Raw genomic sequence first — 15734 nt, 5'->3', positions numbered from 1 at the left:
GTAGGACCACCAAGGCACAAGCCTTTTTTCTGAGCTGGGACAATCCTCTGTAAATGGTACCATCATTCTCATATCTGATAGCTTTAACACTGAATACTTAAATGCTAGCAATGCAATGGTAGCCATCATATTATAATCTCATTTGTAAATGTCTTCTAAGAAGTCCCAAACCAATCTGTATGCAAACCAGTGACATCTAAGTAATAAGCCCTTTATCTAGGAATGTTATCTTTACATTTTTAGCTGAATTGTGATCCATATCACAAACTAAATAATGGATTTTTTAATGGTATCTTTAAAAGGATGCCCAAATAATCCATCACTCAGATATATCTCTGAATAGAGAAAATATCTCTTTCTTTCTCACCTCTCAGTGATATTATTGCATTATAAGGCACTTTGAGCTTATGGCTGGTTGGTTCAGTGCACTCATTCTGTGGTGTTAATGAGGCCAAGGTTATGGAGGCCAGTTAGCTTTTGCTCTGTGTACTGACCACAGACTACCCGGAATCACTCAAGAAACAGTAGCACAGATGAGAAAGATCCCATGGCAAAACCTGAACATTTCTCACAGTCCATCCTCCCCATGGGACAGGCAGAATGTGCTCCTTGGGTATGATCTTAGGGAGGAAATGAGTAGGAGCCTGGGAGGCTCCAACATCTACCTCTGAACAAAGCAGGCCTGACATTTAGGCATTAACTTTGCATTATAATCCCCTGTCATACCATTGATTTGCTGTGTAACCTTCATCACTAAAGCAGAGATAATAGGATAGAATGAAATGCGCTCACCTCCCGGGGATGTTGTGTGAATTAGCAAATTAACGAGTGTAAAGTGTTAGCATTTATGTAAGTGCTGGTAGTTGTCATTATTTCTAGGGACCTAGTCTCATTCTAAATAGAGAATCTAAGTGCATTATGTTTTTGTCAGAAAGGGATTTTCACCGACATCAGTTGCATTTAAGCTGAGCATAAAACGGAGGTGATAATAACATAGTAGTGATCATCACAATGCACAGCTGTAAACCTTTTTCCTATTAAAGCTAAAACTATTTTCAGCAACTTTCAATGCTTTTAAACTTTGCTTTCCAAGCTTTGTGCCAACAGTTCTCTCTACAGTGATTATTTTTCCCGTGACGGGTGAGGGGAATGGGACGTATTCATTATTCAGTCCCATAATGACTATATAATGTATTGAATTTGTTTACATCACATAATCAGGCAAAGACTTGGTAGCTGATTTGATTGCCATATATTGCAATCATTGTAAAAAATAAAAACTCTTCTTTGCTCTGCCCACGCTGGTGTGCTCTAGAGATAGCCAACATACAGATTGAAAACTCATGGGGAATTGAAGTGCTTTCCAACAAAAGGCACTGTACATAGATCCTTTCAATTTAACATCTTTACCAAGGAATTTTGTTGTCGCCTGCTATTTCCAAGGGGACTGTGCTTGAGCGAATTCTTCCATCTCTTTTATCACTCTGACTTCACTTACCAAGAAAAGTCATTTAATGCTGATTGCAAACTCTTGAACTCAGCCTGGGAGCTGCAGCATGAACGCCTCAGATGTTGGCTCCTTGTTATTTACATATTCATTTGAAGTAATTTTTCAGGACTGTTTGAAAACCTCTCTCAACCTGACATCACGTAAGAGCTGGGATCTAAAGCTCACCATGTTTTTGGTTCTTTTTCTCTTTGTCTTACAGATAACAGACGAGTACCTTTGGAAAGGTCACGCTCTCGCCACAATGGAGCTGTCTCATCTAAGTGATTCCCGATGCCAAAGAATATGAAAATACTTAAAAGTAAACAAAATCATACATTTTGGAAAGAACAAAACATCATGCACTCAAGGGATGGAGAGGAAATAAGTACATTTCTGCAAAGAGCAAGCTAAGCTAGATGCAATAGTGTGCATATGTAAAGTTATCGCAAGACTCCTCCCACAGTTACACTAATACGAACACAATTACCAGGATTATAAAACATGCGTTCCCTTTTTGTGTAAAGATGTGTATTATTTGTTACTGTGTGTGGCCTGACTGTGATGATGAAAAGTGTAAGAAATTGAAGAGTTCCAAAGACTTTCAAGACCATTCAGTCTGTCAAAAATGTATAATATTATAACTCAAATTTGAAGTCACCACCCCCCCAAAAAAAAGGAAGAAAAGAGAAAAAAAAGAATAGAAAGAATTAGTCAGTCAATGTCTACTTCTGATTCCTATTATATAGAAAAGGAAAAGGCCAGTGAAAATGTGTATGTTAATGGTTTGGAAAGGCACTGATATTGCACACTCTATAAAAGAAGCCATTTTTGGAAACTCAGAAAAAGTACTGCTTCACCCCCCCCCCCGTCAAGTTACTTAGAATCTTATCTCAAGTGAAAGTTGATGGATTCATCTGCTTCGGCTGAAATTAAACTTATCATTAATCTAGAGTTTCAGCATGATATTGCAGGCACTTATCATTGCTAAAAATAAGCCAGAAAGTTTAACAGAAGCAGTTAGAGAAAATGATTTAAACTTTATTTAAAGAGGTATTTTCTAATTATGCACATATATCTACTTTATACAAATACTTTATATGGCTGTTTTTGAGGAAAACCTCACATTTTAATGTTTATGCTAGGGCTGACCCTGCAAATTCTGTTACCTTTATTCAGATTTTTAAAGGTAAATATTGCTCTCTGTTCTCCATGGTTTATTTCTTCTCTCTATTGCTTCTTTCTCCCACAACCCCCTTGAAAGCAGGGAATAGAGTTCTAGGAGACCTGAGGGGAAAAGGATTTCTTTCCACAGGAGGCAGCAGAAAACTGTCCGAAAGGTCAGTTGTTTTATCATCTGCCTTTCTACTCCCCTTTCCAGTTCCGCCATGGTGATCTGAAGAAGAAAAAGAAATTATATGTATGTATCTGTATATATGTGTATATATTTATATCTCCTGCTACAATAATTCCACATCCCAGTGACTAAGTGAACTTCTCAATCATCATCATACTTATTTACCTTATATTAACAAATTCAAATGATGCTGCCGAAACAACTCTAGGAGGAAAAAACAGGCTCTACATTTTTCTTAAAAAGATGAGGGAGGAAAAGTTATACTTAACTTGTCTATTATTTTTAAAAATGCATTGTAATAATGTATAACTTCTCTGGACTAATCCATGCAGATAATTGTAAAAGATTTCTTATATGTATATTTCTTATAAAGAAAATCCTATTTCTACTTCCTCCAAAGCACATTATAGACATTCAGAAAGAACAAGTGACTGGCTTGGCAAGTCACTCCCTGAGATAATGTAACCAAGTGACCAATAGCTCACAGTTTTCTTTTTATAGATGTACAGTGATTCAAACTTCTGCCTTTTCCTCCAGTGCATTCTTACTTGGGTCTTATCCTTTACAAAGTTCTGAAGCTGCTACAAGACAGAAATCAAAAGCAGTAACAGGATCTGAGATTTTACAATTTTATCCTATCATCTATCTTAAGACACACACATATGCACACACACAAACAAGTTTAAGGGACATATCAATTTCACACACTGTTTTTTTAACAATAACAACAACAACAAAGATTTAGGTTCTACTAATTTATGTAAATACTTAATGTATGTATTTTTAACTTCACAAAGTCTTTTCTGAAATCTTCATGGTATGGCTTCTTTGAGTCTTTTGATAGCTTTTCAGACTGTAGGAAAATGATATTTTGAAATATTCACCCTGACTAATATTTAGGGGCATTTGTCATGCCATATTATCAGGCTGGTCAAGGTGGACATACTGATGCATATCACCTTTTCCAGATGTGAACTTGCCTTATTTTTTAGTTTGTGGGGAAAAAAAGTACTATTATTGATAAATTATATATTTCTATTTAGAATAAGTCCACATGCTTTTCACAAACATTATGAGACTGTTCAGGGTCTTTCACGAAGTTCTGATAACTCAAAGGGTTTGCTTCCCAGATTTATAATGGTCCTGCTCTAGCCATTTGCAGTTCTGTTTTAGATTGAAAATTATCACCAGAAAAAAGTACATAGTGACATTTTTAGTATAGAACCAAATTATACTAAAGTCTTTTGTTGGGTTTATTACTGCCACACGTGAGAAGCACCAATTTATGCAGATTTTCTTCAGAATGTTTTTTAAAAGTGCAAAACCCTTTAAAATGTTTACTAGTTATACTAGATTCCTTTGGCTGCTGTAACAAATTACTACAAACTTGGTGACCTAACATATCAGAAATTTATTCTTTCATGGTTGTGGTAGCCAGATGTCCAAAATCAAGGGCCATGCTCCCTCCAGAGGCTCTAGAAGAAACTCTTCCCTTGCCTCTTCCAGCTTCGGGTAGCTATTGGCATTCTTTTGGTTACGGCCACATCTCTCTCTGCCCCGTCTTCCCATCACCTTCTCCTCTGTGTATTTAATCTCCCTATGCCTCTCTCTTATAAGGATACTTTTGTTGGAATTTAGGGTCCACCTAGATAATCCAGGATAATTTCATGTGAAGACCCTAAACTTAATTACATCTGTAAGACCCTTTTCCCAAAAACGTAACATTCATAGGTTCTGGGGATTAGGATGTGGACATATCTTTTTGGAGGTGACCTTTAGCCCATGACAGTCTGCCCTCTGGACCCCCAAATTTATGTCTGTCCCATGTGCAAAGTATATTCACCCTATCCCAACATTCCCAAAAGTCTCAACCCTAAGTCTAAAATCTCATCCAAACATCTTCAGTTCAAAAGTCCCAAAGCTCACCTAGATCATCTAAATCAGCTATAGGTGAAAACCCTGGGGCAAAATTCCTTTGCGTCTGTGAATCAGTGAAACAAGACATCAACAGGGCCCCTGCTTCCAGAATACAGTGGTGGGACAGGCATATGATAATAGTTATAGACATTCCTATTCCAAAAGGGAGAAAATGGAACAAACATAGAAAGGAGTCACCTGTCCTGATGATTTTAAGAATTTGGCCAGGCAGAATCCCCTTAGGTTTCAAGGCTTGACAGTAATCCTCCATGTCTCAGGGCTACACCCTTTAGGCCTGCAGCTCTGGCCTCTTGGCCCATGGATCAAGTCTCTGCCTCTGTGCCCATGGCTTGTATTTCTGCCTCTAAACCTGAAGCTCTGCCCTAGGGTTGATCTTTTCTATTGAAGGGTATCACCTCTTTGCAGGTTTATCAGCCTACTTCCTGCCTGTAAAGTTTTGGTAGTCTGACCGCCTTCTCTCATTTTGTCCTGTCTCTGTCCCTTTCAGGCCAAGCTGGAACTGTTTCTGCTGGTATAACTTTCTCAAAAACTTTGTGGGCTCCCCATATATATCATATTGATTTACTAGTGAGACAAGAGAGTCCTCACAGATCTTTGCCAGATAACACCACCTCTGTTCCTGGCTTCTACTGAGATGACTGAGTGGATCAGTGAGTGAGTCAATGCCTAATCTCTACAGCACTAGCCAAAGGTTATCCAGCCTTGGCTTTTCTCCAGAGCAAACTATCCACACTATCTTAACAGTGAATCTTCATTTTAGCACGTTTTGCAATCTGAATAGGCCCAGAATTTCCTGAATCATCAAGTGCTGGGTCCTTTCTGCTTAAGTTCTTTCTTCAATTTATCCCTTTCCTCTTATATTTTACTCTAAGCTCAAGAAAAAACTAGGCCATACCGCCAGTGCTTTGCTCTCAAATTTCCTCAGCTAAATATCCAAATTCATCACTTACAGATCTACTTTCCCCACAACAGTTGGAGACAATTTGGATAAGCTTTTTGCCGCTATATAGCAAGGATCACCTTTCCTCTAGTTTTCAATAAAATGTCCCTCAGTTCCTTCTGAGCCCTCACGAGACGCGCCTTTAACATTCCTATTCTTCCCGACAGTCTGTTTAAGGCAATCCATGCTTTTTCTATCAATCACATACGTCAAAATTCTTCCAGCCTCTACACATGATCTAATTCCAAAGCCACTTCTACATTTTTAGGTATTTGTTACAGCTGTCCCTGACTTCCTGGTACCAAAATCTGTAGTTTGTTGCTATGGTTGCTGTAACAGAGTACTCCAAACGTTCACTTAAAACAACAGGCATTCATTCTCTTACTGTTTTGGAGACCAGAAGTGGTAAATTGAGGTATTAGCAGGGCTGTACTCCCTCTGGAGGCTCTAAGAGAAAACCTGTTCCTTGCCTCTCCCAGTTTCTTGTGACTGTCATCATTCCTCAGCTTGTGGCCAAATCTCTTTCTGCTCTGTCTTCATATCACCTTGCCCTCTGTATGTCTAGTCTACCTCTGCCTCCTGCTTATAAAGACACTTGTGAAGGCATTTGAGGCCCACCGGTTTATCCGTGATAATCTCCTCATTTCAAGATCCTTAACTTAATTACATCTGTGAAGACCCTTTTCCCAACTAAGTTAACGTCATGGGTTCTGAGAATTAGGACATGGAAGTATCTTTGGGGAGCCACCTTTCAGCTCACAACACTAGTCATTGCACATAAATGTACTTTTCACATTTTGAAATGCATCCTTGGTGCTCAAGCCAAATTCAAGGTTGTCGCTAAGAGCTATTGTATGCACAGGCTACTGCATGCTTTGATGTTAAATGGCTGAACAGGCTATTCTAAAATTCAGTTGATAATTTTGTTACTGTGGCCAATTAGCTTGAAAAAATAATTGGTTCCAACTTTGAGCTCTGGTGTATCTTCTCTGCCCCTTTTATGGAGTCTTTGGCCAAATGTTTTCTATGATTAATAATGTAGGTATAAAACTACCTCTGATACAGAAGCGTTCATTTCAAGTTTATTTTAGATATTGTGAATCCCTCAGCTGAAAGGAGAGGTGACGGCAAAACCTGTTTGAATGGATATTGAGGGAGATTGTGCCCATACCAAGACACTCAGAAGTATTTCAGTAGCGGTAGAACTGTGGATTCATGTTCTCGTTTTGCCTCAGCATAAACAGCTGTCTCTGCAGGACCAAGAATGACTTGCAATCTATCTGTAATGCATACTTACTTATTCAATAAAGTTAAGGTTACATTAAATGTTGTGCTGCCTATGATAATTAATGCTTTAAGGTTACATTAAATGTTGTGCTGCCTATGATAATTAATACTAAGGATGGGTGAAAAGGCACAAACTGAAGAAGTATAAAGATGGAATGTAAGAACATTCTAGAAGGAGAAGCTTCAGCTTAACAGAAGTACAAAAGTATTTCTATAAGGACCTGGTCAGGTGGATATCATGGGATATATTCAAAGACACGCCCACCTGTGGGAATCATAAGATTTTCTTTAAGTAGTCTTTAGCACTTCTTGCCAGAGTAGTGGAGAGATGTTTGCACAACTTACTTACTTAAAAGTCCAGAAAAGTCAGAAGGGTGATTTACATCCTCCAGAGAAACTGTTTCTACAGAAAAGGGTTTTTTACCGTGATTATAGAATGAAAGTAAATGGGCTTCAAATGCTCAGAGGGTTAAAAATCTGGAATTAGTCATAAAGGATTTTAGATACTTATTCTCTGGAGGGCTTTCAAAAGAATTTCTCATCATAGGTGGGCTGACTTGAAGATGGAGGGTTGGACAAGGTAATAACCAGGTCTATAAGTGATATGGTCCAAAGTACCTGGCAAGACCATTGTTTCCCTTGGAATGGTTTGCTCCAGGAATCAAAAAAAATTGTCTTTTTCTCCCCCAAAGACCCAAGTAGGCAAACTCCTTTGTAGGGAGTCTGAAAACCTTAGTATCCACAACTACGGGAATTCGAGCTTAATGCCAAGAGCTCAAAGGAAAATGGAAATCTGGAAATTGATATATATGCAATGCATGTAACAGGGTGTATAGTTTTGATTTATAGTAAAAAGAAAGCTATAGCCAAAGATCCCATTTACAGACTGAATTTATTTAATGTCTAGAGTCCCAATAGCCACAAGTAAAATATTATTATAGTTAGTATCCACTGCAGGGAAAAACAACTTGCAAATTCATGAATTGTGCAAGTCACAACTTTGTTCCTAGTTCTTGGAGATTAGCCAGAGTTCAGACTTTAGCCATGATGACCTTATATCTTGGCTAATAGAAGTTCAGCCAGTATTTTTACCTATATTTTGGTTAAGGTGCAGAAAATCTGTTCACCTTTTGATGTGTATGAGCAAAGCACAAGGGCTCTTATCATATTATTAGAAATATTAATAATAAACCTTCAACTTCTCTACTTCGCTAAAGGCTCCAGTGTGGCTATTCTAATCACCGAGTGCCCGTTCAGTGGACATCATTACTTTTCAGGACACCATTATGAATTAAACACAGCTCCTGCCTTCAGGGATCTCACAGTCTAATGGGAGATGGCACATGTACAAAAAGAACTGTAATTCAAAGTGGAAAGCACATGATCAGTGTTGTAAGAGTGGTACAGATAAGGCCTAGGGGAGTTCAGAAAACACAGTTGACTTAGGTGAGGTGGGTATTGAGGTGGAAAGCAGGTATCAGTATAGATTTTTTGGCACTGGTGGCATTTGAAATGAAATTTAAAGGGTAAGTAGGTTTGGATATGTCAAGTTTTTATTCATTCAGTCAAAATTTAATGAGCACCTACTGTGTGCCAACCACAATGCTAGGCTCTGAGACCATAACAGTGAACTGGACAGATGTGGGCTCTATTCTTATGGAACTTAACGTCTTTTTGAGGAGGGAGGGAAGGCATAAGCAGAAGTACAATTTTGATGTGCATATGCAAGGAATATGGAGCAATTCGGTTGGACTAGAACTTAAGATTCCATGAAAGGCAGCAGTGGTTGTGTGGTTTGGGCTTGATTTTATAAATGTTGGGGAATACTGAGGGATTTTGAGGAAAGAAATGACATGGAGCACTTAAGGAAGATGGTGATGGAAGCTCTGTGTAAGACAGATGGGAGAGGTCACAGAAGGCCAACTTTGTTGGAGGCAATTGCAATAATATTTTTTTTGCAATAATACTTTTGATAATTAATGAAGGCCTGAACTAGGATAGCATCAGTGGGACAGATCCAAGTAGCATCTAAATAACTGGCAACTCAATTAGGTGTTGAGGGTGTGGGGAGAGGAAAGATTCAAATCTGACACCAAGGTTTCAGGCCTGAGTGACTGATGGGCTACTTTCAACAGAAAAAATTGAACACAAGAAGAAGAGCTCATCATTGCAGTGATAACATGGATGTGTACAGCTGCAGCTCTGACACTTGATACGATCCTACTGTCTGTGTTGTTGAATGGCTCAACCAAACCTCATGTACACGTAGCATCAAGTCATGAAGACATAGAGCAGGCAGGAGAAAACGATTCCACACAGGAGCATATTTAGTGATACTGTAGTGATTATGGTAATAAGAACCAGGGTAACGTCTCTAGGCTGTGTTCTTTTTCTTTCCTTTTCTTCTTTTCCCCTTTCTCTTTCCCTTTCCAGTCCCTTCTCTTTTGTTTTCTTCTCAATAATACTGAAAGTCAAAACACTGAATGGCTGTTCAAAGAAAGGAAAAACTGACAAAGATTGAGTGGACATTAAAATGTACTGATTCAGTTTTGGTCCCATACTGACAGGAAAGAAAGGCATGTAGATGAAGCATAATTCGTGGGAAACGCTTTAATTAGTTCATAGCTAGGACTTCTTAAGTGTTTGGTTAATATTTTAAGTCATACATTTACGAGGTTCTTGAAAAACCATTACTCTCTAAAATAACAGCAAATTCTCCTGTTTTACTGTTTTCTCAGGAATCTCTCAGACTTTCAAACTCTACTCAGGTCTATTCCCTTTATGCTAAATACCTTTCTACTCTAACAACCATATAAGGCTTCCCTCCTCAGTACGTTCAACTGCTGTGTACATGTGACACTGAATGGCTTTATTTTAGCTAATATTTTTTTTTTTGTTTTGGAAGGGGACCTGGTTTACGAATCTGCTCCATCTCCTCCCTACCCACAAACACCTTGTGTTATTGTCCCTTTGTTTTCCTACAAAAACCTGCATATCACAATGGGAATTACATTGAAAATAACCAAATCCTAAGAATTTTCTCTTTAAACAGTTTTTGGAAACCTGTGATATGTAATGGCAGAGTGACCTAGACTTGCTGACAAAAATCAAGTAATGAGTATTTTACACGGCTGAACAGCTGAACGACTGGTAACACTTATGGTGGTGCTTGGAGGAGGGAGGAAAGGGAGATGAAAGAGGTCAGGAATAAGGCCTCCTTAGCAGAACTCAGTATAATGATAAAAATCAAAGCATCTGTTAGATGTCAATGACCTTTCAACTCTAGAGCATCTGGGATAAAAATCTGACTTGCTGTGACCTTGTATTGTGTGGTGCTTTGTACTTTCAAAAGGACTTTCACTTTTCACATCCATTATTCCATCAGCTCATTTCCTCTCAGTCTACAAGCATCCTCAAGTCTCCTCTATCTGATTAAACAACAACAGCAACCTTCCCGTGAATCTTCTCTCCTTCAGGGCTACCACGGATCACCTAATTGCCAAATCCTACGAATTCCCCTTTATCCTCATCCTGCTTACTTTTTGCCAGTTTGGCACAAAATACACCTAGCCTTGTCTTCTCCCACCACTCAGAAAATTCTTCACTCCCATTTATTAGTGGTTGTTTTCACATATTTACTAATATGTAAATATTCACATATGTAGGGGGTCACATGACCCCTAAATACAGGCAGTATCTCCAGTGTTCGTTTGTATTGTCCCCACCATCAGGGTCGTGGTAGCCATATCCATGGCTCTGACAATTTCCCATGAGCAGGTAACTTAGATCTCGCCAGAGCGCCAGAACCCCCCTCCCTCTGTAAAGGATAGCTCACACGCTAAACTCAGTATACTCCCAACCAAATATGTTCTTCTCCAGCAAGCTGACCCTTCTCTCCAGGTTGCCCGTGTCATTAGGGGCACTACACTTCTCCCAATCTCTAAGGCTAAAAACACCAGAAGCATCTTTGTATTATTCCTTCTCCCCTAATATCCAGTCAGGCACAGAAGTTGGTCTCCCTGTTTTCAGTGTTTTAGCTCTTCAACCTGTCCTTCGCACTGCTAGAGATTGCTTCCTAAAACGCCATTCTTGATCAAAAATTTTGATTGTTCCCCTTAATTAACAAAACTAGTACAGGCATCAAAGTTTCCAGGAGCAGACTCAAACATAACTTCCAAGCCCCTTTGCCATCCCTCCAGCCATGCTGCACTGGGTTTATCATTTGAGCCTGCCAGTGATAAACAAACGTATGATTACATCCTCAAACACGTATATACATTCATGCTATTTTATGCACTTTACTCTGACTGGTATGACCTCACTGCCCAACTTCACCCTTTTTCTCCTATTAATTCTTCAAGGACCAGTGCTGCCTTTCTGAAGCCTTCCTTAATTCTCCTTTCCTCATTAAAATAAATTGTGTAATCTAAGCTCCCGTAGCAATTTGTTCATGCTCCTATTATGGCCCTTATTTCATTCTGCCTTCTACTAGAGTTAGTTGTCTGTGTCCTTGACTAAAGTGTAAGTTTCTTGATGGCCATGACTGTCTCATTCATCTCTGTGCCTTTACACAAAGCAATTGCTCAATGAATTAATGTGTAGTGTCAACTCTCAGTGAATTAAACAAATGAAAAGGAATGTTTGGTACAGGTAATGGAAAATCATAGCTAATTTCCTCATCCAGGTGAGAACGCAGCCTTCATCATTGTCCTGGGATCTGAGGGCCTGCCTAAGGTCAGCGTTGAGGACAAGCCTCCCGAACTGTGGATGACTGGAAGTTGATTTCAGAGGAGCACTTTCAGGAGCTGATGACTGATTGAAGGCAAGGAGGAAGGCTTTTCCTCCAAGGTCAAGCTTTTAACAAGTATCTGCAAAGTACACTGAGGGATTTGGCTGTACTCCAATTATGCTACTATGTTTTACATATGGTCCTCCAGCATCCAGGAACCACCTCCCTAAACAATTTAATAAGCGTAAATATCAAGGCAGAGTTGTAAATGTGGAACTTATTTGTAGCGTACCAACCTTGTTATTATCAAATGTCATGGGATATAAGTCACTGCAATTACGCTGCCTGCTTTTTATTACGTTTATTTTACTTTTTAAAAGCGCAGTATATCCCCATAAGCTTCCCCTCTCCTGCCCTGCCAAAGGAACCTGCCCTGGCTGTGTGTTCTGGAGGGTCACAGGATTAATGAGCATCCCTGGAGGAAAGGGTCATTGACTCCACTCACTGACACGTAGCCCTGACCTCAGGCTTCACTGCAGCTTTCCATACTCAAGCTGTGGGACCTAGTGGGTTTCTCAGTACAAGAGACTTCATGATATAAAATACACAACTGTTGCTTCCTCCTGCCTCCTGCCACCCGAGCATGTGTGCATGTCCCTGTCATGAAGAGGCTGGCAGTTTTGCAGAAAGCCTTCAAATTCTTGATTGCCAACTTGGTGTCATACAGTCCAGAGCCACCTCTTAAGTGGTCTCTTGGCAGGTGAAAGTGAGGGGGCATAGGCCTGATTTTTTGTTTGGTTTGGACCGGAAAAGGACCCACTACACCCAGCCCATAATTTCTATTTCCCAGTTGTCTCTTTCTCTCCCCCTCCTTTCCACTTTTCACTAAATTGCAACAACCACTCAGAAGGGGAAGGGCAGGTGACTCTTGTACTCTATATAAATAAGCATTCTATGGCAACGGTCCTCTTTTCTTTCAAAGGAGCCCTTCTGGTCTCTCTGTGGTCTTCCGCAGGCCTCCCTGGTATTAGGCAGGAAACCTGCCAGGCTGCGGGCCTGTTGGCAAGTGAATCTGTTTTTAAGGGTTTTGAAAAGTGCCACTGCTTTCAAAGTTTCCTTGAAAGAGAAGGACAAAACACAAAAAAAGTAGTTGATCCTTGCACCCAGGAACTTCTTTAGGAGCTTTATCATCTCCCGAAATTGCTACATCCCCCCACCTTCTCAGTTTATGATCCAACAACCAGGTTAACAATAAGCTATTCATTTGTTCATCACTTATTCCACACATATCCACAGAGCAACTACTGTGTAACACACGGTATATAATAGCAAGCAAAAATAGATGTGATCCAGGTCTTCAGGAGCTTATAGTCAAGAGGAACATACCAATGATAAACAAGTCTACGTTGTCTATATGATGACAACTGCGTTAAGTGCCTAAGAAGGAAAGAATGCAGATACTATAAAAGAAAATAATGGTGTATGAGTGTATGGTGGGGAGGGGGACCTAAATTAGACTCTGTGGTCAAGAAAAGCCTCTCTGAAAAAGTGACATTTAATTGGAGACCGAAAGGATGAGATGTTAACCAAGTGAAACGTGAGCATTTGTGAACAGTCAGTGTAATGGAAACAAAGCACATATAATGGGGTAGTGTGTCAGTCAGCTGAGGCTAGGTTGCACTAAATTGCAAACAATCTCTCAAACTCAATCACCATAGCAAAAGGCCCTGCAGTAGCTACAGGTCATCTGTGGCTCTGCTTCGTATGTCTTCCTTATTCCAGGATCTCAACTGAAGGAGGAACCCTTCTTTGGGACATGCCATTCTAACCACAGAGGGAAGGGAGCAAAAGAGGCTGAACCATGTCATGGCTGTTAAAGCTTCTGATTCTAGGTGGCGGAGGTCACTTTATCCCACATTCCATGGGCCAAAGCAAGTTCTATGACCAAGCCCACATCAGTTTGGTAGGGCTCATGGCAGGAGGCAGAGACCCTCTCTCTAACCGGGAGGAAATATTAATACCTGGAAACAACCATGCAATGTACCACAGCACGTGTCTGAGTTCCACCTACCCCTCTCATTAATAGACATTTCTGACATTTTACTTAACTTCCAGGGCCACAGATTCCTCATCTCTAAAAAGGATGTTTAAAACAACTGAGGGGAAGCTAAAATAGTTTTCTCAGGGTTGGGTCCACCCCTCAATTTAGGCAGCAGCTTGGGGGAAGTGAAATTCTATAATCTAGAGTCTAAGGTTTTCCCATAGCATTTTATTTCAAGTGCAGTGATAGAAAGCAAGTTTGGGCCTGCTACCGTGGCCACTAACTAGCTGTGTGATCTTGGCCAAGAAACTTAAACTCTTTGAGCCCCGGATTATTGTAGGGATTATGTAAAATAATCCATGTGAGAGCACTGTGTGTATTTTAATGCCATACAAGTACTAATCATTATTATAATTATCTGACCGATTTGATTACCTCTACTAAGACCCAAAAATCTGTTTCTCTCATACCCTCACTTCTACACTTCAGCCAGCCACCTCAAGCTCACCACATCAAAAATCAAAATTGGGGATTCCCTGGTGGTGCAGTGGTTGAGAGTCCACCTGCCGATGCAGGGGACACGGGTTCGTGCCCCGGTCTGGGAAGATCCCACATGCCGCGGGAGCTGCTGGGCCTGTGAGCCATGGCCGCTGAGTCTGCGCGTCCGGAGCCTGTGCTCTGCAACAGGAGAGGCCACAACAGTGAAAGGCCCGCGTACCGCAAAAAAAAAAAAAAAAAAAAATCAAAATCATTTTCTCTCCCAGGCAGCTCCCATCCACTTCCCTCTCCAGGCTTCATTATGCTTATTACTGGCACTGACATGCTTCTAATCACCAGGGATGTAAAACTTCATGTTGTCTCTGACATCTATACCTCCACTCAGTTCTATCACTTCTCCCTTCATAATATAGTTTACATTGATCTCTTTCTGATTTCAAAGCTACCACCCAAGCCCAGACCCTAACCTCACTCCCTGTTACTGTCATAACTGCTCTTCCTGACCATACTTTCACCCCTGTCCAAAGCAGCCATTTGATCATCTGATTCCTACACTCCAAGCCCTGCAGGGGCTCACTAGTGAATACAAAATTAAAGTCCAAACTCTTTAGCTGAGTAGCCAATGCTCTCCACAATTTGGCCTGGCACACTTTTTCCAAACTTCCCTCCCACTTTTATCCATATACGCCCTGCTGCAGCCATACCTACCGAACTCAACACTCTCTGAAAATCTCCATTACCTAGATGAGCCCTGTTCAGCAGACATCTAATGCAAGTCACAGATGTAATTTTACATGATTTAGTAGATACATTTAAAAAAGTAAATAGAAACAAGTGACATTAATTTTAATATATTTAACTTAACCCAATATATCCAAAATATTATCTTTTTAATATGTAATCAACATAAAAATTATTAATGAAAAACTTTACATTCTTTTTTCTTACTATGTCTTCAAAAACCTATGAGTATTTTACACTTACAGCACATCTCAATTCGCACACACTAGCCATATTTCAAGTGTTCAATAGTCACATGTGGCTAGTGGCTTCCATATTGACCAGTGCGATCTAGCCCCTACCCTGTGGCTCAAGGCAAGCTCTATCCTCTGCTTGAAACACCTCCCACTCAAACCATCACCTGTAGAAATGCTTCCTTCCAAAGACCCAGCTTCATAGCCCACATGCTCTCAGAAGTCTCCCCAGATTTTCCAACTGGAATTCATCTTTTCCCTCTCATACTCCCATACACATTATTTTATTGTATATTTTTAATGCAAGTAGGTAATATATTCATTTGTTTCAAAACTCAGAGGGTGCCAAAGGATATGCATACAATTGACACCTCCACCAACTAGTCACCCTAATTTCTTCCCCTGGAGGCAAGCAACGTCATCAGACTTTTGGGTATCCTTGCACAAATCGTATACGTATACATCTCGTATAAATCTTATATGT

The 15734-nt window shown here is 40.1% G+C and overlaps 1 protein-coding gene across 4 annotated transcripts in view; it reads left to right on the top strand.

The window, feature by feature from the left end:
* DIAPH2 (diaphanous related formin 2) overlaps nucleotides 1-7015 on the top strand; it is an 894195-nt gene extending 887180 nt beyond the window's left edge. For all 4 annotated transcript variants that reach the window (XM_060086247.1, XM_060086246.1, XM_060086245.1 and 1 more), the window contains one exon: nucleotides 1710-7015. In XM_060086247.1, coding sequence (XP_059942230.1) covers nucleotides 1710-1774 — 65 coding nt within the window. In that variant the 3' untranslated portion in view covers nucleotides 1775-7015. The remainder of the gene's footprint in view (nucleotides 1-1709) is intronic.
* The last annotated feature ends 8719 nt before the right edge of the window (nucleotides 7016-15734 follow it).

The sequence above is a fragment of the Mesoplodon densirostris genome, chromosome X (assembly GCF_025265405.1).
Source record: "Mesoplodon densirostris isolate mMesDen1 chromosome X, mMesDen1 primary haplotype, whole genome shotgun sequence".
In the NCBI taxonomy this organism is placed as follows: domain Eukaryota; kingdom Metazoa; phylum Chordata; class Mammalia; order Artiodactyla; family Ziphiidae; genus Mesoplodon; species Mesoplodon densirostris.
The sequence above is the reverse complement of the archived record's forward strand: the minus strand, read 5'-3'. Positions and strand labels throughout refer to the sequence as shown.